The sequence below is a fragment of the Paroedura picta genome, chromosome 6 (assembly GCF_049243985.1).
Source record: "Paroedura picta isolate Pp20150507F chromosome 6, Ppicta_v3.0, whole genome shotgun sequence".
NCBI classification, from domain to species: Eukaryota; Metazoa; Chordata; class Lepidosauria; order Squamata; family Gekkonidae; genus Paroedura; species Paroedura picta.
The window spans coordinates 2589352-2612039 of record NC_135374.1 but is presented as its reverse complement, the minus strand read 5'-3'; the positions used below and the strand labels follow the sequence as shown (position 1 = coordinate 2612039).

General features: G+C 51.9%; 1 protein-coding gene across 7 annotated transcripts in view; it reads left to right on the top strand.

The window, feature by feature from the left end:
• ARRB1 (arrestin beta 1) overlaps positions 1 to 22688 on the top strand; it is a 101179-nt gene that overhangs the window by 18322 nt on the left and 60169 nt on the right. Inside the window, exon 1 of one of the 7 annotated variants that reach the window (XM_077341154.1) lies at positions 17671 to 17996. The exons of 5 other annotated variants lie outside the window; for them this stretch is intronic. In XM_077341154.1, coding sequence (XP_077197269.1) covers positions 17965 to 17996 — 32 coding nt within the window. In that variant the 5' untranslated portion in view covers positions 17671 to 17964. Of the gene's footprint in view, positions 1 to 17670; positions 17997 to 22084; positions 22204 to 22688 lie in introns of those variants that run through there. One more of the 7 variants, XM_077341156.1, reaches the window with a different exon arrangement.

Here is a 22688-nt window from a genome sequence, read left to right as displayed (position 1 = left end):
GCCAAGAATCTTCCCAGATCACATGAATAGAATTTAAACTCCCTGTAGGTTATCCGCAGAGACACTGATGTTTGGGGAAGGGAACAGCCAGAAGTGGCCCAAATCTTTAGGTCATGGGGCTCTTCAACAGCACCCGGGGGCCGAAACACAAGGCCTGAACTTCCCTGACGCTGCCTGGTGCTCACTTAGATCCCTCTTAGATCTCTCTTAGATCCTAGAGAGCCAGCTTGGTGGAGTGGTTAAGAGTGAGGACTTCTAATCTGGTGAGCTGGGTTTGATTCCCTGCTCCTCCCACACATGCAGCCAGCTGGGTGACCTTGGGCTAGTCACAGCCCTGGTAAAGCTGTTCTGACTGAGCAGTAATCTCAGGGCTCTCTCAGCCTCACCCACCTCACAGGGTGTCTGTTGTGGGGATAGGAAGGGAAGGTGACTGTATGCCGCTTTGAGACTCCTTCGGGTAGGGAAAAGTGGCATATAAGAACCAACTCTTCTTCTTCTTCAGTAATCTCAGGGCTCTCTCAGCCTCCCCTCCCTCACAGGGTGTCTGTTGTGGGGAGAGGAAGGGAAGGCGACTGTATGCCGCTTTGAGACTCCTTCGGGTAGGGAAAAGTGGCATGTAAAAATTCTTCTTCCCCCCAAAGCAGCTTACAACTGCTGTCCCTCTCCCCACTTCAGACTCCCTGTGAGGTTAGAGGAGCTCAGAGAGAACTGTGACAGGCCCAAGGTCACCAAGCTGCATTCAGAGGTGTGGGGAATCATACCCGGTTCTCCTGATTAGAGGCTGCCGCTCTTAACCATGACACCATATTGGCGATCTAAAGAAGAACAGCTTTCTTTTATACCGTAGTACCCGAAGGATTTCCAAAGCGGCTTATCAATACTTCCTCTCCCCACAGCAGACACACTGTGAGGTCAGTATGGCTGAGAGAGCTCTGAGAGAACGGGGACCGGCCCAGGATCACCTCGCTGACTGCATGTGGAGGAGGAGTGGGGAATCGAACCCACTTCTCCTGAGTAGATGCTGCCTCTCTGAACCCCTACGCCAAGTATCTGGCCCTTTTACACTGGAGATGGGTCCAGTCTAGCTCTGAGGGTAACCCGTTGCCAACTTCGGATGCCCTGCAGGCATTTTTGCTTGGAACCAGACATCTGCTCCTTCCCGGAGTCAAGACGGCCCACGTTTGCTGTCCTTGGGCTGCAAAAGAGCCTTCTAATTCAGTTTAAGGAGGTGAAAGCCAGTCCAGAGCAGAACAGATGGACTCTCCCCGGGACGGTGCAAATATTTAGAGGGAGCGCAGCTGCTGAGGCCTTGGCCACCTTCCCCAGGGAGTCTTCTTCTGCGCCCTCCGGCTTCCCGGTAGACACTCCGAGGAAATGGAGGCCTGGGCTCTGGCCATGTCCGCTGTCTCCCCTGGGGAGGATTTGGGGGTTTTCTGGGGGGGAGTGCAATGGGGAGCGGCACGCATTGGATGCATTCCTGGCTGCAGTTGGGCCTGGGAGGCCTGGGCGCTCTGTCTTGTGTGAAGCCAGCTGGGGTCCCGGCACCTGCGCCCGGGTCCGCCTTCTGTCTCCTCTGCCGGCCTGGGATTGCACACAGACTGATGGAGTGGGAAGCCGCTGGCCGGCCTGGAGACGCACAAGGCGAAGGAAGTCAAGAAACGGTGTACCTGTGGCACTAAACAAGAGCCAGAGTCCAGGAGCACCTTCAAGGCAAACTAAATCCACGGCAGGGAAGGAGCAGTTGAGAGTCACTTCTTCAGAAACGGCTAGGGGTAGTCAAACTACGGCCCTCCAGATGTCCATGGACTACCATTCCCATGAGCCCCTGCCAGCATTCGCTGGCAGGGGCTCATGGGAATGGTAGTCCATGGACATCTGGAGGGCCACAGTTTGACTAGTGGGTCTGTCTGTCCTTATACCACAAGGCTGAGGGGATGCCCATTCTCTATGGCTAAATGAGAGGCATCCAGGGAGATCGATCCAGATGGGGAGTTGTGTTGTTGTCTCCATGCGGCAGGAGAAAAGAGCCAGAGTCCAGGAACACCTTCGAGACTAAAACTGGGGGCAAGGGAGGGGCTTTCGGGAGTCCCGGCTCACTTCTTCCGATGCAGCTAGAGTGGGTGTCCTGCTCTCTTGGAGGGTGGCATGAGGTCCTCTCCTTGCTCTAATAGAACTGCTTTGTGAGCGGAAATACATTTCTGGCCAGTGCAGAGGAAAGATGGAGTCCTACTCTAAGTAGGAATGCATGCTGCCCCCGTGGGACCAAAGATGGGGAAATCTGGCCCGGAGTGCCCGAGAGAGCTCCATAAAAGCAGGAAGGAGGGAACAGAATTCCCCAAGAGGATCAGTCGACTCCAAAGGGGAGAGCATCAGAGGAGTAGAGATAAACAGGATGCCTGGCTGCTCTACCCTGGAGACGTTCTCTTGAATCAAGCCCAAGAAACTCCATGCCCCCTATGCGGACTTGGCTCTCCAGCACCTGTCACTTGGAAGGTATCTCCAAGGCCATGTAATCCACCCCCCTGCACAGTGCAGGAAATTCATGCCCGCAATTGGCCCCTGCTCTATGCACAGAGGAAGCCACCCCCCAGAAAGAACAAGAAACCTTCCAGGATCCCTGGACCATTTTGCTGAACCCAAAGTAGGCATCAGCATTCTCCTGGGCATGTAAAAAGAGCCACGAGAGCCAAGCACAGGCTCGCCCCTTCCTGTCCTCCCTCTCACCGCCTGCCCAACTAGGCCTTTTTCAACCTTTTGACCGTGGAGGAGCCCCTGAAATAATTGTCCGGGCTTCGACAAGCCCCGGGAGTGATGTCAGCAGGCCACGCCTCCGGGCCACACCCCCGGAAGTGACATTTCTCTCCGGACAGTGACATCACCTCCCGGGTTAACAGGCAGGCTCAAGGAGGACATGGGCGGGGTGAGGAGGCAGTTTAAGGTGGGGGCAGGTGTGCAGCCCAGACCCACAGGAGAACTCGCACTTGGGAATGAGCACGGAGAGCAGTGGGGGTGTCCAGTTCTCCTGCTCGTGGCTGAGTCCATTAAGGCAGGGGGGAGAAGGACATAGGCCCCCTCCAGAACTTCTGGAGTCCCCCGGGGGTCCGCAGACTCTTGGTTGGGAATCCCTGTCCAAACGTCACAAAATCCGCTCAGGAGCACAGATGCCCAGGGATTCATCGCAATGATGTGTGTGTGTTTGTGTGTGTGATGTGCGGTCAAGTCTCTTCCAGCTGATGGTGACCTTATGAGTTCACGGAATCCCAGAGGATGAGCTCATGTCAAGTTCTCATCGCCAGATGATGGTGTAAGGGAGCCTAGCCAAAAACACAAAAAGAGGGGAGGGGGCATCCTCCAAAGAGCTCTGCCGGATCCGGTTAAAAGCCCCACATCCTGTTTTTCTGCCGTTCCCAGAAGCAGACCGGCAGCGTATGGACAAAGCCAGGCTCCAGCGCAGGCCGCTCTCAGGTTTTCCTGATGGGAAACAAGATCTCTTGCTCCTCGGCCACTTTTGTTCCAGGAATCTGACAGGACCTTCGAGTTGGATCTCAGTTCGGACTCTTCCGAAACGGAGCCGGGGGCTGGAGTCCTAGCGGCAGGAGTGCTCCTGTGCTAACCCCCCCTCACGCTGGTAGTAGCTGTTTTCACTCCCTAAATGACAGGTGTGAATCCAATTAATGTGTCTGCGCGTTCCGAGTTGCGATCTCAGTGTGTGGAATGTTTCGTTTTCAGCAAATGTCCTAATTCCTGCACCAAACATATTCCCCCAGTCCTCGATGAGACGCTCTCGTTCTCTCCCTGCCGTCTACCTGACCCCCGTGGCTGTAGCCATCGCGCAAGGTGATCTGTGGTCCCGCGGAGAAGTGGCGTTGACACTGTCTAAGCAAGTTTAACCAGTGCAGTAATTGTCTAAGGCCCTGGACTGGGGTAGTCAAACTGCGGCCCTCCAGATGTCCATGGACTACAATTCCCAGGAGCCCCTGCCAGCGAATGCTGGCAGGGGCTCCTGGGAATTGTAGTCCATGGACATCTGGAGGGCTGCAGTTTGACTACCCCTGCCCTGGACAATGGGATGGGGTCGCTGAAGCAGTCCCACTACCTTTGGCTCCTGGCACACCTATAAGGACTCTCACGGGCTTGCAGGAGAAACGTATTAGTAGGCTGGGCAAACGGTCACCAGGTGTTCCTTGGCTTTGCAGGAGGCAGGGTAGACGGAGGTGCTGCTTTTATATGGGCCAACCAGACATTTCTTCCACCCACCACCTCCTGCCGTGAGGACCTGGGGTCCCGCATGCAGTTGTCTCAAGATTTGTATAGTGGAGAAACTGTGTGTGTATGGGTCTTCTTCATTTCCTGCACAGTCAGGATGGTGGGACAGAAGGTGAGAAGATGTCGCCATCGATGGTGGAGATCCATCATCATTGGTGACAAGGCAAAGGGTCTTGCAGAACTCATGAAATGACACGAAAGAGAAATGACGGCAGGCCTTCCAGCTATGCAGAGTTCTTCTGCAGTCAGCTCAGTTGATTTCTCTGTGTCACTCACTGGTTTTCAGATTATTCTGGGGAGCCCCAGGATTGTCCATCCTCCTCATTCACAGGCACGTCTCAGGTGGAGGCCTGGGTCACATCACCTCCTCGCTGGTTTTATTTTTTTTTTAAGCTGAAGACGCCGGGAATTGAACCTGGGACCTTTTGCACCTCAAACTCACTAAGCCTCAGCTCTTCCTCTGACATTTCGACCGTCCTGCTTAAATGAATTTTTGGCAGTGCCTGAAGATGTCGCTGTTTAGGGTGGGTGAAATTTGGCCAGTTGGTGACTAGGCTAACGTTTTGGCTCTGGTTATTTTTAGCCCCCTGATCTGGGCTTACGTTTGTTTACCACCTTAAGCCGCTGTGAAAATACGGGATGGAGATGCGTCAATAAATGCCCGAAACCTGCCCCAGAATTCCCTGCGACCTAATGGGGACTCAACGCATGGGCTGATGGAACGTGTGGAGGAGGCCCGATCCACCAGCCCGTTCTAGCCGGTCCAACGAGGGAGTCGGCCAAAAGGGGAAGCTTGCTCCCAATGAATTTATTAATGCACATTTGCCGTAAAGTGGATTAAAAAGCAAAGCGGATTGTGTTTTCCCATAAAGGCGAGCCTCATTCTGCCCAGCACATGCAAACTCCCGCATCTGTGTGGACTCAGCTTTCCTCGTCCTATCGAAATGAGACCAGTGCTTTTTGTTTGCTGAGGGGGCCGCTCTTCGGAGAGCACCTTGCAAAGGATTTTACAGGGATCAATACGAGCATCTGTCACCCATTTCCTTGAACCAGGGACTGGGCCAGGAGTTGCACGATGCAGCGGATCAGGCAGCTGGCGTTGTGTCCGGAGATAATTTTCCCAAGGTCAGGCAATCTCTCTGTGAATGAAGCCAGTTTCATTCAGGTTTTGACTTCAGGATCAAGCTGTGTGCCTCTGGGAAAGATCTGGATGAATTTTCTTTTAAAGTACCGAAAGAATGCCACCAGCTACAATTTGTGAAGCCAGAAAAGCTTTCATTAGTGGAGTTTTGTTAACATTATCTGCTAGGAAGAAAAAGGGGGGTGGGGAGAAGAAAGAAATTAATTTTAAGGAATACAGGAACTGGAACAAGTTTTTAAAACAAAAACATATCAGCAGACATTGAACAAAAATCCAATTTGATACGTTGGAGATGGAAGAGACGCAGACAAAAAAAAATTAAAATTTGTAAACCAAAGATATTTTGAATTTGTGAATAAACCTGGAAGGTATTTGGCATACTAGGGAAGAAAAAAGAGCAATAACATCTATTAAGAAAGGGAGACCAAATTACAAACGTAGAAAAAGAAATACAAGAACAATCTTTTTCCTCGGAAAATAAGAGAATATTTATGTTCAATCAGTGAGTTCATAGGTGGACACCGACTCTGGCCATGAATTGAGCTCTTTATTCGGACCCAAGCATGGGGCAAGCAGAACTGGGAACTGCATATACACAGACAAACAATAGATCTTCCCGCCAGTGTCTGCTATTGATCAGTGTTGGTGTAAAGTGACCAGATCCGGCAGAAGGAACCTAGCTGTACATCAGTCAATTAGTTTGTAAGCCCCAATCTTGCCTTGGACCTCAAGTTCAGTCCTCAGCAGGTCTACAGACACACTAAAAGACATTCTAAATTTAAACTTTACACCAAATTACTGTCATTTAGTTGATTTAATTTTTAAATCAATTAAATAACAGTAGAGTCCTAAAATGTAAACCTGGCTTGAGTCTGCACAGGGCTTTTTATCCACTCCCAGCCTGAATAAATCCCTCCTGTCTGCACTGAATTCGATTTCCATGTTGATTTTGGGTGCTTTAAATTTTCCCTCTGCAACAAGCATGATTGATCTGCGGTGACCCTACCTTTTCCCTGCAATAACCAGGAGTGGATATAAGCTGCAATTTTTGAAAAACTGCCACCAGTATAAGTGTAGACTTCTGCTTCTTGAAAATTAACTTCCTGCTCCATGCCTGCAACGCTGACATAGCAAAGCAGTCTTCCCTCATTGGCCAGGGGGTCACTTCAAAGACTTCCTGGTTCTCGGTTGCCAGGCTTCACTTAAAGTGACTGCGCTCCAGAAGCCCTGACTTCTCTCAGCAGAGATTTGCCTCATTCTCTGAGAGGCTGCTGCTGGCTTGGGAGTCAAAAGAGAAGAAATAAAGCACTAATTCCGGCTGGACTTCACCCGACCCCCCCCCCCTCCCACTAGTTCAGGAAAGGTTGTTCAGCTTTGTGACCACCGCTTCCCTCCCCCTTCTGAGCTTTCCCAATCAAGCGCAGAAGGCTTTCTGTTTCAATTTGGGAGGGAGGGAGATCAGGGTTCAAATCAATCTGAATAGAGCAGGATCGACAACGGAAAAATAAGTGCAGAAGCAGGCCAGGTGACATGTTTAGATGCTCTTCAAAATCTCCCAAAGAAAGGCAATGTTAAGTGAAAAGTCTACGGGGGGTGGGAGGGATGGAGTGGTCCCTTCCCAGTAAGAACCCAAAACTGATAACTTTCTCCCCTTCTTCTCACAACAGCCCTGGCTATTAGGTTAGTCTGAGAGTGTGTGACTGGACCATAGTTTGTGGCCTGTGGTTTGGATTCCCAGTTTGCGATCCACAAACCGTTGTGAACTTTTAGGGGCCAAAGGAAGTGGTTCGATTTGTGAGGTGGTAGAACTCACAGGGGATCTCCAGGTGAGAGCCAGCCTGGTGTCGTGGTTAAGAGCGGTGGCCTGTAATCCGGAGAGCCGAGTTTGATCCCCCATGCCTCCTTCCCATGCAGCCCGCTGGGTGACCTTGGTCCAGACGGTTCTCTTAGAGCAGTTCTCTCAGAGCTCTCTCAGCCTCACCTACCTCACAGGTTGTCTGTTGTGGAGAGAGGAAGGGAAAGGCGTTTTGGGGCTCTTTTGGGTATGAAAACTCAGTTCTTCTTCAAAGGGTTTACCACTTGGCTCTTCCGTTTGGGGAACCCAGGTGCCAGCTGTATCTGTAGCGCTTAAGGTGGCAGGTGTTCTCAACACCTGTCAAATCGAAATCCCCCTTGGCCCAAGCATTGTCTGGATTGCTTTTCCCCCTGCTCTCTTTTGCAGGAGCTATTTTTGATCCCTTGAAATGGCAGGCAGAGAAATTGGGACACCCCCCCCCTTGATTTTCTGCGTTCCAAGAGTTACCCAGCCCTTCATCACAAAAGACCCACAACAACACCCGACAATTCAAATTCGAGACGTTTATTTACTGCGATGCGCCACCTGAACCAACCTGCAGCCTGCCCAAAAGGTGCAAGGGAAGTGGACGTGAAAACGCAGCAGTTAAACTCCACGGCGAAGAAGGGCAGCCCAAAAGAGTAGGGTAGCGACATAATTTAAAGTTAATCAAGCCAAGGAAATAAAATTGCCAATTATCTGCGGCAGATGGTGGACCGCATAAAAGAATCCAGGAGAGCCGTAAAATCCTCCGGATGAAATATTGCGGCAATATGAAAGCCAAGGCGAGTGGCAGCTTCTCCGAGTAACTATGTGGATGGTTAAAAAGGGGGAGGGAATCCACAGAGGAGCCAAATAAAACATAAATAAGAGCAACCTGGAACTAGGCCTGGGTTATTGCAAAAGGGCTTCACCTGGCAGATAAAAAGATTTAGGATCAGAGTCCTGCTGGTGAGTGGAAGGTCCAACCCAGGACTTAAAGTGCATCCCATCCTGGCTGGAGTTGTCTCCCCTTGAAGGAGTGAGGCCACGGTCTGGGCATGGTCTTGGATCCACAACTACTGGTGAAGAAGGAATGAGGCAGCCAGGAGTTCCTTGGACTAGCTTTGACTGTTTGGCCAACTGCAGCCTTTCCTGGGCAGAAAAATCCCCCAGCCCCTGTGATATACATGCCCTAGTTTACATCTCGGTTAGATTACTACAATGCACTCTTTTTGGGTTTGCCCTTGAAGACTGTTCCGAAGCTGCAGCTGGTACAGAATGCTGCAGCCAGTATGTTGACTGGAGTTCATCGCAGGGAACATACCATTCCAGTCTTGGCCCATCTACCCTGGCTCTGGTTTTGGGGCACAATTCAAGGTCCTGGTCTTGACCAACGCCTTATATCAGGGGTAGTCAAACTGCGGCCCTCCAGATGTCCATGGACTACAATTCCCAGGAGCCCCCTGCCAGGGGCTCCTGGGAATTGTAGTCCATGGACATCTGGAGGGCCGCAGTTTGACTACCCCTGCCTTATATGGCTTGGAGCCAGCATACCTGAAGATTGGCGGCACTGAGTTCTAAATCAGAAATACTTTCTTTGAAAGCTTTTGTCTAGATATGGTGGAGGGGAATAAACACCGTAGAACCTGTAGCAAAGGTACTGTGTCGATCCATCTGTTTCCCAGCACCTCTGTCTAGAACTGATCTGCTGGACTGGACCACAGTCCCTGATCCTTATTTCAACCAACTGGGCCGGAAGGACAGTCTCAAAAGCTGCTGAAGGCTCTTGGGAATTCAGTGGGGGATACGTGGCCTGTCCTGGATGGTCTGGAAAGGCCCAGTCAGATCTTAGAAGCTAAGCAAGGTCAGCTTTGGATGGGAGACCATTGAGGATCTCAGAAACCAAGCAGGGTTCATCTTTTTCACGCCAGTTTAAAAGACCAAGCAGTGGGTGATCCAAAAGATCTGGAGAGGGGCTACAGCTCAGGGGCAGAGCCTCTGCTTGGCCTGCAGAAGGTCCCAGGTTCAATCCCCAGCAGCATCTCCAGGTGAAAGGACCAGGCGGGGGGGGGGAAGTCCTCCATCTGAGACCCTGGAGAGCTAAGGAGAGAAGCCGTGGCTCAGGAGGAGTCTCTACTTGGCATATGGAAGGTCCCAGGTTCAATCCCTGGTATCTCCAGTCGAAAGGACCAGGCAAGAGGGGATGGGAAAGACCTCTGTCTGAGACCTTGGAGAGCTGCTCCCCACTGGAATGGAGTCATTCTTAGACCGTTTACGCACTGGGAACTTCACTGCAGGAGCACAAATCCGGGCCGGATGAGGTGCACCAGACCAAATGCTTCCCAGGAAGAGGTGGGGCCACCTGCCATGACTAAAACTCCAGCCTGCAGCCCGGCATGAAACCTCCAGTGCATAAACGGTCTGAGTGTCTCAGCCTCTTTTGCTCTTCTCTAAACTGGGAATAGTCTGGATTTACCTGAATGGAATGGACTCTGAGGATCCAATAAAGAAGATTATTCAAAACTCGAGTGAGAGCTCTCCTTCAAAACCAGTTCTGCTCTGGGTAGGGCTTTCTTTGGGGGGGGGGGATTGAGAGGCTTTCAGCTCAGGAAGCAACTGCTAAGACTGGGGTTGGGGAGAGGCTTATGCAATTAACAACTGAAGTGGAGAGCAAAATATTTCAAGCACTTCTGTTGTTTTTCTCTCTCGGTTTGCTTAGCTGTTCAATTAGCGATTGAGCAAAAACAGGGCCTGGCGCCTACGAAGCAGCCCGGAAGCTCTATCCGAATCTGGGTGTCCAGAGTCTCCTTCCACATTCCTGAGATGGAAAATTCTGTTTCGTTTGCCGTTCGTCTGCGTGCAAGGCTGGATTCCGAACCGCACAATTTTAAAGCTCACTTGATGTCCTTAGCACGGCAGATATTCTCTCTGCCTCTGGTTTCATTCTGCAGAGATATGAGGGAGCGTGTGGAGGGCGCCTGGTGCAAAAGGCCATCTGTCTATCACCCACATAAACCTTCCCCTCCCTTCTGTTCTGCTTGGTCCTGCTCTCCTGGGGGTGGCACGGAGCTTGTGGGATTCTTCCCCCCTCTCAGCGGTGTGTTCTTGAAATGCCTGCCTGCCTGTTGCTCTGGGGAACATAACAAATGGAAACATGTGTGACCTTCCGGTGATGCTCACAAGCCGGGCGGTTTGGATCACTCTTTCTTCCTGCCTTGTTTCCTTGTCCTAACATGACGTCGGCCTACAAGTACAGGCAATGGCTTTTCCCTTCTACGACCCTCTAGGGCAGGGGTAGTCAAACTGTGGCCCTCCAGATGTCCATGGACTACAATTCCCAGGAGCCCCTGCCAATGAATGCAGAACCTACCACAAAATGGCAGTTTCAGGAGGCGGAGCCTACCACAAAATGGCAGTTTCGGGAGGCGGAGCCTACCACAAAATGGCAGTTTCAGGAGGCGGAGCCTACCACAAAATGGCAGTTTCCGGAGGCGGAGCCTACCACAAAATGGCAGTTTCAGGAGGCGGAGCCTACCACAAAATGGCCACTGGAGCTTACGTTCAGTCTTACAGTGGAGACACTTTTGCTATGGGGGCAACTGTACTGAAAGTACCATTAAAAGAAGAATCGGCTCAGCCAATCAAATTTCCAACGACCCTTTAAAACCCTTGCGAGCTGAAGCCCCTCCTGTCCATTTTCTAAAAACAATTTGTACTGCCAGGAAAGGTGCTGCCAGGTGTCACATTGGGGACCCCTGGCTTCAACGTTCTCCCCTTGTTCCATCCTCAAAGCCTCACTGTTTTAATTCTTTATTTTACATTTTGGTTGGTATTTTAGCTCTGCTTTCAGTTGTTAAAACAATGGGGGAAGTTCTTTTTCTGTTGCTGTCGCATTAACATTTTTTAAGATGCGATTTTATTTTGTAGGTTATAATTTGCTAGCCACCTCTCTGGCCTGGATGAAAGCAGGCGATACATTTTGGAAAAGGCAAACAAAGCACCATGCCTTTGAACTGCAGAGCAAAGTTTTTAGCCCAGTGGCCCCTAGAAGGCTGGCAAAGTTTAATTCTGGGTTTGAGCTTTCGTGCGCCCGAAACAACTTTCCTGGATCACAATTCCTTTCAACTGATCCCGAGCACATATCTGATCTGCCTGTCTGAGTTACAAAATCCAAAATGTTGAAGTGTGGACGTTTGGCCCCCGTCCCTCAGACTGCGGGATTTCCTTTTACAAGCGGCTCTTCAGGCAAACTTCTAAGCTGCCACTACATTAACACTTAGTTCAGTTTCAGAGTCTAGTAGCACCTTTAAGACCAACAAGATTTATTCAAGGTGGGAGGTTTCGAGTGCATGCACAGAGTGCATGCACTCGATACCTCCCGCCTTGAATAAATCTTGGTTGGTCTTAAAGGTGCTATTGGGATCTGATTTTGTTGTGCTACTTCAGACCAACACGGCTACCCATTTGAATCTATTCAGTTAGTTCAGTTTTCAAGGGCCAGATAAAATAGCTTGGGGAGGGAGGGATTCATCTGGCCTGTGTACTGAAAGCCACCCGCCCCCACTTACAGCAGTCTTGTGGAACCGTGTGGATTTTAGCCTTCACGATCTCCCTCTTTGCACGCTCACAATTAGTTTGCCACCGATGCAGTGATGCTGTTTGTAGATGGTCTTGACGCGCACGTCAAGCTCCGTGGCTCACAACACAAGCTCACACACCCGTTTTCGCTTGCTTTCATTCACTGCTGCCTGATTGGTACGCTCCACAGCTGACTTTTGACAGTGTCTTGACGGGCCAGCGTGCAATTCCACGCCAAGCCGCCTTTTAATTAATTTAGATTTTGCAGGCACATCACCCTTTCCCCAGATTTTGCCACACGATCTTGGTGCCTGCAGACTCATTCTCCCGTGTCTCTAAACTGCTGAGCAAAAGGGAAACTTCACCTTGTATTGATGCAATCGAGCGTTTAGGAACTCGGAGTCTGGTTGGCTGTGAAAAGAATTCCCAGCAGTTGTTTGCGAGGTCAACTCTGTCACAGACAGGGGTGCGCTCAGGTGGCGCTGTCAGGTGCAGGTGATGTTCTTGGATTTTGTACAGGGGTGGCGGAGTAGAGAAATGGCCTCCAACAGTTGTTGGTACAAATGCATGTGCATCCGAAAAGCATGAGGACAGTATTGCCTGTTGTTATGCTTCACCTCAAGAGAAACTGAATGGGTCTGATTCTGCACATACTTTGTTTTTCCTGTTGTTGATCCTGCTGAACTCAGATCGATTTGAACTCGGGTCTTTCTCCTTCCTCCCTGAATTGAAACAGAAAGCCTCCTGCTCTTGATTGGGGAAGTTCAGAGGGGGGAGGGGAGCTGAACTACCTTTCCTGAACTGGTGAGGGGGGCGGGGTTGGGTGAAGTCCAGCTGGCATTAGTGCTTTATTTCTTCTCTTTTGACTCCCAAGCCAGCAACAGCCTCTCAGAGAACGAGGCATATCTCTGCTGAGAGAAGGGTGGGGTTCTGAAGCGCAGTCACTTTAAAACAGGGAGGGAAGCCTTGTAACTGGGAACCAGGAAGCCTTTGAATTGACGTTCCGGCCAATCAGGGAAGACTGCAGAAATCTACACTTATGCTGAAGATGGCTACCCTATCACCTCTTCAGCATCCTTCCCCAGAAGACATGGAGTGTTGCGGTTTGTGGAGAAACAAAGAGAGAGAGAGAGAATATAAACGGGGTGGGTGGGTGCTGGGGAAGGGGCTTAAGGCCCTTAGCAAAAGCCCTCCCACAGCAGCTCCCTCCCTGCAGCTCTCCGTCCATTTGAATCCCACCCATTCCTTTCCTGCCTGGCTCAGGGTGTCCCTATCAGGGGTGCCAGTCGGCTGTCAGCAGGACCGCCGGCCTCCCACAAGTTCCGGATGGTGACTGGCTTGGCAGCTAAGCCGCTGCTGTGACTCCTCTAGCTGAGGCGGCAGAAACCACAGAGAGGACGTGCTGCCTTTTATCTGGCAGAGGGGCCTTTCCTCCAGGGCAGAATGAGACGAAGATTCTCATTTCACTTTTCTTTGTGGAAGATCCCAGGGCCTAGAGGGGGAGCCACCTAGAGGGGGAGCTCCCCGCCCCTTTTGAGCTGACGGGCACCTTGGGAGGAGGTCGGACACCGCCTGGTGGGTGTAAAATCTGTGGGGTCGAGGGAAGGTGGGACCCCTTGGAGGTCAACCAGCTCTTTACTGTGATCTCACCGTGATGGTACAAGATGGTATGCCAGGGGTCGTCCAACTGCGGCCCTCCAGAGGTCCATGGACTACAATTCCCATGAGCCCCTGCCAGCGAATGCTGGCAGGGGCTCATGGGAATTGTAGTCCATGGACCTCTGGAGGGCCGCAGTTGGACTACCCCAACACTGGATCTTCTCACCATTGAAGCTATTTTCCAGTTCCTGTTTAGACTGACTGGATCCTGCGGATGGGATCTAGCTGCACGTGGGTCCCTTGCGTGGCCATCTGGGATCCTGCCTCGGACCTCCTGCTGGGTCCTTGGCAGAACCACAAACACAACAGCGGGCACAACTCTGAAACCAAGAATGCGGGAGGCAGAGCCAGAAACAAAATGGCTTTCAGGAGCGTCCGTGAGTCGCTGCGAACAGCTAGATTGTGAGTCTTCGGTTGTCTAACTGATTCACGCTAAATAGGACACGAAGTAGTACATTAACTGATTTAATAATAACCTATAATTAATGACATCCACACGGTTGGCAATTAATGGCGAACGAATCTGAAATCAACGCCCCAAACAATACAGTCCCAACCCTGATGAACTGAGAAGGGCATGAACGGAGTTGTGGGATTTTCATGATGTGGGATTGGTTCACTATCGTCCCTGCAAGAAAAAGGGTCTGGGGGAGAGCGGTCCTTGCCGTGACTTTCCCATATCTGTTGGTGGTGCCTGGGGCATGATGGAAGTTTGGCATTTTAAACTGTCCAAGGCACTTTGCACAATCCTCCAAATTCTTCCTTCCTTGAAGTTTTACACCACACTCCTGGCAAGCCAGTGTAGGGTGGTGTACAAAATTGTGGATAATAAAATATAATAAGTGAGCAAATAAATATTTCGATTCCAGCTTAATTTAAATTTAAAACAGGTAAACTTTGCCACAGCCCCGGCAAGTAGGCCAGAACTGTTATCTCCTCCTCACAGGGTTGGTTTTAGCAACCTTTCAGGAAGCTCATACCAGAGGGACTTGGGAAGGTCCAGCCTGGAGAAGAGGAGGCTGAGAGGGGACAGGAGGGCTTTCTTGAAGGGTCTGAAAAGGTGTCACTTGGAGGAAGGTAGGGAAAAGTTCTTGTGGGCAGCAGAGGAGAGGATGCGCAGTCATGGGTTCAAACTACATGGGGAACAGTTCTGGCTTCATATCAGGGAATCAGCCATGGAAGGGGCTGCCTGAGGAGGTGGGGAGCTCCCCCTCACTGGCAGTCTTCAAGCAGCAGCTGGACAGATCCTTCTCCTGGATGCTGGAGGCTGATCCTGCCCTGAGCAGGGGGTGGGACTGGATGGCCTGCATGGCCCCTTCCCACTCTAGGATTCAAGCTAAGAAGAAGTTTGAAACCTGAGAAATAATTCTCAATGTTGGGAGCAGGCTGTGAAATATGTTCTGGTGGGTCACCGTGTTGGTCTTTAACAGCAGAACCTTCAAGAGCAACCAGAGCCTCTTGTGGCGCAGAGTGGTAAGGCAGCAGATACGCAGTCTGAAGCTGTCTGCCCATGAGGCTGGGAGTTCAATCCCAGCAGCCGGCTCAAGGCTGACTCAGCCTTCCATCCTTCCAAGGTCGGTAAAATGAGTACCCAGCTTGCTGGGGGGTAAACGGTAATGATAGGCGAAGGCACTGGCAAACCACCCCGTATTGAGTCTGCCATGAAAACGCTAGTATTTATTGCTATTTTATTGGCGTTACCTACTCTGAGGCTGTGGGTTATAATTAATAATTTTATTCTTAATATCACTATTAGGCCCTGTATACTAAAAATTCATAGAGCCTCTTGTGGCGCAGAGTGGTAAGGCAGCTGCCTGAAAGCTCTGCCCATGAGGTTGGGAGTTCAATCCCAGCAGCCAGCTCAAGGTTGACTCAGCCTTCCATCCTTCTGAGGTCGGTAAAATGAGTACCCAGCTTGCTGCTGGGGGGTAAACGGTAATGACTGGGGAAGGCACTGGCAAACCACCCCGTATTGAGTCTGCCATGAAAACGCTGGAGGGCGTCACCCCAAGGGTCAGACATGACTTGGTGCCTGCACAGGGGAGACCTTTACCTTTAAGTTTGCGCAGAGACCCTTCTTCAGATGCCCCGGATCTGTTTCAACATGTTTTCTTCTAAAAGGCTACATTTTAAAAGCAGCCTGTGGGTCAGATGAGGGTCCGAGCAACATTCTCAAGTCTTTACCAGATTTTTCCCGTCGCGAGAATGTCAGAACTCGCAGAAAGCGTGGTTTGGGCGTTGGTTTGCCGCCCGCCGGGGGAGAGCTGACTTTCCCCAGAACAAAGGCTGGGCTGTCAAGAGCGATGCGGCTCATTAACGTCGCTTCCTGCGGGCTCCGGCCCAGCAAAGCCCGGTTGTCCTTCCGTGACTTAATACTTGTGGGCAGGTGCATTTTCCTGCGTGCCTCGGAGTGGCCGGGAGTGTCCAAGAGAGAGGACAGCCGTGTCCAGCGTGAAAGAATCCATGGGGAGCCCCTGGCGTGTGGCACCCTAACAGAGCTTCCTCCCGGCTCAGGGTGCTGCTGAAGCATTCTTGGCTCCTGGGAGTTCAGCCGCAGGATCTCCGCTTTTGTTTGGATAAATGCCTCTCTTTACACTCAAGAGCTGGTTGTGTTTGCTGGGAGCAAACTGTCCCCTTTCCCTGGGGATTTCGCACACTTTCTCCCACCCTTAAAAGGAATTTAAAAGTCGTGCAACTTTTGCTGCTGTTGTTGTGGTCGTCGGACAGAATAAGGAGCTGGCCCTTATGTTGTGTGTCGTGGCCAAGGATGGCAGCTTCTGATGTGGAGAACCAGGTTCGATTCCCCACTCCGCCTCCATGTGCAGCCAGCTGGGTGCCCTTGGGCCAAATCCAAGTTCTCTTAGTGCTCTCCTCACAGAGCAGTTCTCTCAGAGCTCTCTCTGCCCCACGTACCTCACAGGGCATCGTTTGGAGGGAGAGTTTGTAAGCTGCCTTTGAGTGGTGAAAAACACGGTTTAAAAAATAACTCTTCCCCTCTGAGAGCCAAGGTGAAAAAGCGGGGGACTCTGATTTGGAGAGCCAGGTTTGATTCTCGACTCCTCCTCCCCATGCAGCCAGCTGGCTGGGCTCGGGCCAGTCACAGTTCTCTTAGAGCTCCCTCAACCCCACCTCCCTCACAGGGTACCTGTTGTGTGGGGTGAGGAAGCCACGTTGAGACTACTTTGGGTGATGAAAAATGGGGTATAAAAATCCAGCTGTTCTCCTCCTCCTCCTCCTCCTCCTCTCACTACAGAACCTCTGACCACACCTGTCCCTAAATCACCCAGAAATTTCCCAATCTGGAAACAGACCTTTAGTCTATTGTGGACAGAGGTGACGGATGGGAAATTGATAGCCAGAAATTGATTGCTTCTGCCAGAAAGCTTTGTCATTCTAGATCCTTCGATGTAGATTTCTGTGGCCTGGTGGGTGAAGATCCAGGAAAAGGGGCCTTACCCATTAGGGGAGGGGCCTCCGCTTGGCCTGCAGAAGGTCCCAGGTTCGATCCTCATCATCTCCAGTCCGTGATATGCAAGACCACATCCTGAGACCCTGGAGAGTCACTGTCGATCTGAGTGGACAAGATTGCCTTGATGGATCAGGAGTCTGATTTAGTAGAAGGCAACTTCAGTTAGGCTATAGCTCAGGGGAAGGGCCTCTGCTTGGCCTGCACAAGGTCCCCGGTTCAATCCCCAGCATCTCCAGTTGAAGGACCAAGTAGGGGATAACGGGAAAGAATGTTTCCTTGGCAAACAGATGTCCCCAGGCTCATTCCTTGACATCTCCAGCTGAAAGGATCAGGCAGCTGGTGATGCAAAAACCTTCATTGACAGAGCCTCTGCTTGGCATGCAGAAGGTCCCCGGTTCAATCCCCAGCTGCTTCACTTAATGGAGAATAGGTGAGATGAAAGACCCCTGCCTGAGACCCCGGAGTCGTAGTAGACAAGACTGACCTCGATGGACCTACAGTGGACCTCGATGGACCTAAAGTTTCCTCCACGTCCACCAGGCCCTACTCAGCTACTTTCTTCTACTGCAGACTGTTTTATCGAGAGCTAGCCCCGCCCAGAGAGCTCTCCTCCAATCAGTGCATGGAGGTGGGGCCGGGGGGGTGGAGACTGTCGGTGGGCGTGGCCATTGGGGGAGTCTCCCGGTGGGTGGCTTCCTGGCCAGCCAGTCCCCGGGCCAGGTGCCTCCATTGGGCTGTAGCAGCTACATCGTAGAGCGGGGAACCATTCGCAGGACGGTGCAGAGATGGCTTCCGGGCGGCACCGTCTGTGCCAGTACGGCTCCTGACACGCTGCAAGCTCTGGCACTGCCAGCCTCCTTGCTTGTCAGGCACGGGAGGCCGTTAATGATTAATCGGGAAGACGGGCAGAGGAGGGAACAGCCACCGTGACTCCGGCTCACATTAGATTCCGAAGGAGACGCCGGACGGGCCTCCTCCCGCCAACGGGAGACGCTGGCAGGCTGGTGAACGGAGAAGAGGCTGCCCCTCGCCGGCATGGACGGGCAGCTCACGGAGGACGGCCAAAAGTGAGTTCTCCGTTCGGCTCTCCTGCCTTCTCTCTTGACCCCGTCTCCTTTTAGGGCTAGCCGAATTGACTTGCAGAATTTGCGGACCGTTTGATGGGGGGGGGGGATTAAAATTCGTTGACAGTTCGGCCGGCTGTTTGCTGGTTGACGGGGCGGCTCAGTGGAGCTTCCATGTCCCGAGGCAGTATATCTCTGGAGCAAAGGGGAGGAACAGATCGGCCGGGTTATTGGCTCTTGGGTCTTTCTTAACGGCTGTTCTGGCTTTCCACAAATGGGGCAGAACTGAATCAGTCCAGAGGGCTTTTCTAGGCTGGCAGTAGAGCTGTCCTGCGCGAAAGGGTTCCTAAAGTTACTGGGATGAATTGTTCCCTGCACTGTTTGTTGAATCATAGAATGAAGAAGTTGGGAGTATAGATTCCAGCGGGTCGCCGTAGCACAACAAAAAGTAGCACAACAAAAAGAGAGTCCAATCGCACCTTTTAAGACCAACAGAGATTTGTTCAAGGCGTGCTCGGGGGTCGCGTAATGCGACCCCCGAGCACGCCTTGAATAAATCTTTGTTGGTCTTAAAAGGTGCGATCGGACTCTATTCAAGTTGGAAGGGACCTCTGGGGTCATCTAGTCCAACCCCCTGCACCATGCAGGAAACTCACAACTCCCTGCCCACCCACTGTGAGCCCCAATTCCATGGCCAGATGAGATGTTAGGGTTTACCGCTCTCTGCTTTTGGAGAACGAAGCCAGGGGGTAGGTACAGTGGCGGGGGGGCCCAACATCTTTGAACCCGTAGGCGCCCTTTGAAAGTCAAACTTAGGGCGGCCCTAAGTCAAACTTAGGGCACGAAATCAAAATGGCTGGTCCACGGGGCAGAGCCAGCGACAAAATGGCTGCCGTGGGAGACGGAGACGAAGACCGCAAAATGGCCGCTACAGGGCACCGAATATCAGCATAATGGATGGCCTTTTAGAAGAAGTAGAAGTAGAGTTGTTTTATACCCTGCTTTTCACTGCACAAATGAGGCTCAAAGTGGCCTCCAATCGCCTTCACTTCCTCTACCCACAACAGTCAACCCTGAGAGGGAGGTGAGGCTGAGGGAGCTCGGAGAGAACTGTTCTGTGCGAACAGCTTCTAGCAGAGCTGTGATGAGCCCAAGGTCACCCGGCTGGCTGCATGTGAAGGAACGGGGAATCAAACCCGGCGTGCCAGATCGGAAGCTGCTGTTCTTAACCACTACACCACGCTGCCTCTCTATAAAATAGCTACAGCTAGTCAACATTTCCATTGTTCAATGAGAAACTCTGGGCAAAAGACTTTCTAAAAACACTTGACAAATGCCAGGAAAGGTATGGGGGGGTTATCATGGTGCCCCGGGGGACCCCGTTGGGGACCCCTGGGCTAGAGAATCAGATTCGACAGGAAGCGATCAGGTTCAAATCTTGCCGCTCTGCGGAGTTCTCTCTGTGACCATCGGTCCGTTGCTCCCCCTTGGCCTTGCCTACCTCACAGGGTCGCATGGATGATTATTTATTTGTCCATTTATTTGTACTTTGATGATTTATATGCCCCCTCCTCTCCAGATGGTCTGCTGGTGGAGGGGAGGGAGAGCCGCATCTGTAGCCCGGATCCCTGCAAAAGAAAAAGCAGCGGATCGATAGGAATTTCGCGGAGATGAATTGGCGAGGGGGAATTTTGCTGACGCGCGGGATCTAACCGATCTCCGTCCTGGCCGGTGAAGCTTTTAAAATCCCACTAAGCGCCGGAGGAGAAGGGGATCCACTGCCAAATTGGCTCGCCACCAATTCTGGATTGCTTTAAAGAGGGAAAGGGTGGAAGAGCCAAGGGGCAAGGGGGCCCTTTCGAAGTGACCCAATGGACCGGTCTCAAGGCCGGCGTCATTTCCCGAGCCCTCTGCCCCGCCCAGACTCCTGGCCACTTACGGTCCTGGCACGAGCCCTGGGATCATTTCTCTCTCTTGACATCCCTGGTGGCACCAGCTGTGCCAGGTACCCTGGCGTCGTTCCTGGTGTTTCTAGGAAGTCGGTTAGAGCAGATTTTCCTTGGCAGGGCGCCCTGCGGCCCAGCCCTGGACACGGAGGCCGGGAGCAGATAAAGGTGGAGGAGGAGATGGATGAGCTTGCACCCCCCCCCCGCTCCAGACATGCTGCCTCCCCCCCAAGGATGGATTGGGGTTTGGTATGGGGGATCAGTTGAGCAAACAACGGCAGCCAGGAAAGGGGAGCAAGCAAAGAGCCCCCCTCAGATTGAACACATATTGAACTGTCTTCTGCTGAATCACACCTTTGGTCCATCAAGGTCTGAATTGTCTACTCTGACCGGCCGCTGTCCTCCAGGACTTTTCCTGTCATCGACTGCAAGGCCCTTTCAACTGGAGATGCCGGGGATTGAACCTGGGACCTTCTGAATGCCAAGCAGAGGCTCTTCCTCTGAGCCATGCTCCTTTCCTGTAGCTCTCCAGGTTCTCAGGTCAAGGTCTTTCCCCTCCCCTCTTGCCTGGCCCTTTCAACTGGAGATGCTGGGGATTGAACCAGGGACCTTCTGCCTGCCAAGCAGAGGCTCTGCTACTGAGCCAGGGTCTCAGGTCAAGGTCTTTCCCATCCCTCCTGCCTGGTCCTTTTCACTGGAGATGCCAGGGATTGAACCTGGGACCTTCTGAATGCCAAGCAGAGGTTCTGCCACTGAATCACAGCTTTATACTGAATCAGCCTCTTGGTTTATTGAGGTCAGTATTGTCTGCTCTGTCCAGCAGCAGCTCTCCAGGGTCTCAGGTTGAGATCTGACTGATTACCTGCTGCCAGATCCTTTACTGGAGATGCCGGAGATTGGATTTGGGACCTTCTGTATGCCAGGTGGAAGATGTACCACGAACCCATGGCCACTCCAGTGGTGGGAGCTATGAAGAAACCTCTGCACCTAGGTAGAACTTGGAAGGCCTGTCCTCCGACACGTAGAGGCTCATGTTCCAAACTTCAAGCTTCTATAGAAGGGGAGAGTTTTGTCTCTACAATGTCTCAAGGGTAGATTGCTCGTATCTAATGAAGGAATTTCTGCAGTGCCACCTCTACTACGGGGTCAACACAAGACAGCTGTGACTTGAAGCATTTTCCAGCCCCACCATTGTTGTTTCATTGAATCATAGAATCATAGAGTTGGAAGGGACCTCCTGGGTCATCTAGTCCAACCCCCCCAACTGTGCAGGACACTCCCAACTCTCTCGCTCACCCACTGTCACCTGCCACCCCTTTGCCCTCACAGAATCAGCCTCTCCGTCAGATGGCTCTCCAGCCTCTGCTTAAAGATCTCCAAGGATGGAGAACCCACCACCTCCCGAGGAAGCCTGTTCTACTGAGACACCACTCTGACTGTCAGGAACTTCTTCCGGATGTTTAGATGGAATTCCTTTTGAATTAACTTCATCCCACTGGTTGTCTGTCCCTCCGGGACAAGAGAGAACAACTCTGCTCCATCCTCCACATGGCAGCCTTTTAAATACTTGAAGGTGGTTCTCAGATCCCCTCTCAGTCGTCTCCTCTCTGGGCTAAACAGACCAAGCTCCCCCAACCATTCCTCCTACGTGTTGGTCTCCAAACCCCTCAACGTGTTTGTTGCCCTCCTCTGGACACGCTCCAGTTTGTCCACATCCATCTTCAACTGGGGTGGCCAAAACTGAGGCTGAACCAGAGCAGAGCAAAGATTAGCATACAGCGTAATGAAAGTGTTTAACAGATGCAAGGGCCAAACTGGAACAACAAGTTTAGCTCATCTGGTTGCCATTTGTTTGGATTTAATTCCTGGGCAGAACATAGGTAAAGGTAAAGGTATCCCCAGCGAATGCTGGAAGGGGCTTCTAGGAATTGTAGTCCATGGATATCTGAAGGGCCGCAGTTTGACTACCCGTCCTAGAAATAAGAATTGGACCTGAGAGAATTGGGCCTGAGAGCCCTAACTGGGTACAAAAATATTCACACCCAGCACAGTTAGCGGGGAGACTCTAAGCCTCAGCGAGGCATTCGCACTCGGATCCGCCAGATATCTATCAGAAATGCATTCTGTTTGGCCGCAGGGGAGCAGCGTGCTAGCTTTGCCCGTTTGAGCTGCAGATGTGAGAATGGCAGAAGGCTCAGACAGTCGCATCTGGGGAGCTGAAGAGAAGGTCGCTGAACCGATCTGCTTTCCACGATGAGCATCAGGTACAAAACAAGGATGTGCTTTCCCCAGCAGAAGCCTTTGCATGCGCCATGGGCCGAGGGGGGAGTGTTGGAGCGTGCGCTCCACTTGTAACGCCAACGGAGATGAATCAGAAGGGAGGTTTCTCTGCAGGTGGTAGTTGTCTGACAACTCAGCATCCGTCAGGATTTGGCTGGAGAAAACAGCATCTGCTTATTTTTCCCTGTATTCCAGGGGCGCACTTAGCAGCCGGAGTAAAGAGCATGCAAAATGAAGCATGTTATTGGCAAAAAGCGGTAAAGAGAGTGAGCTGGAGAATCGGCTTTGAGTTCCCACTCCTCCTCCACATGCAGCCGGCTAGGTGACCTTGGGCCCCTCCCAGTTCCCCTAGAGCTGTTCTTGCAGAGCAGTTCTCTCAGAGCTCTCTCAGCCCCACCTTCCTCACATGGCATCTGATGTAGGGAGAGGAAGGGAAAGGTGTTCGTAAGACACTTTGGGACTCCTTCAG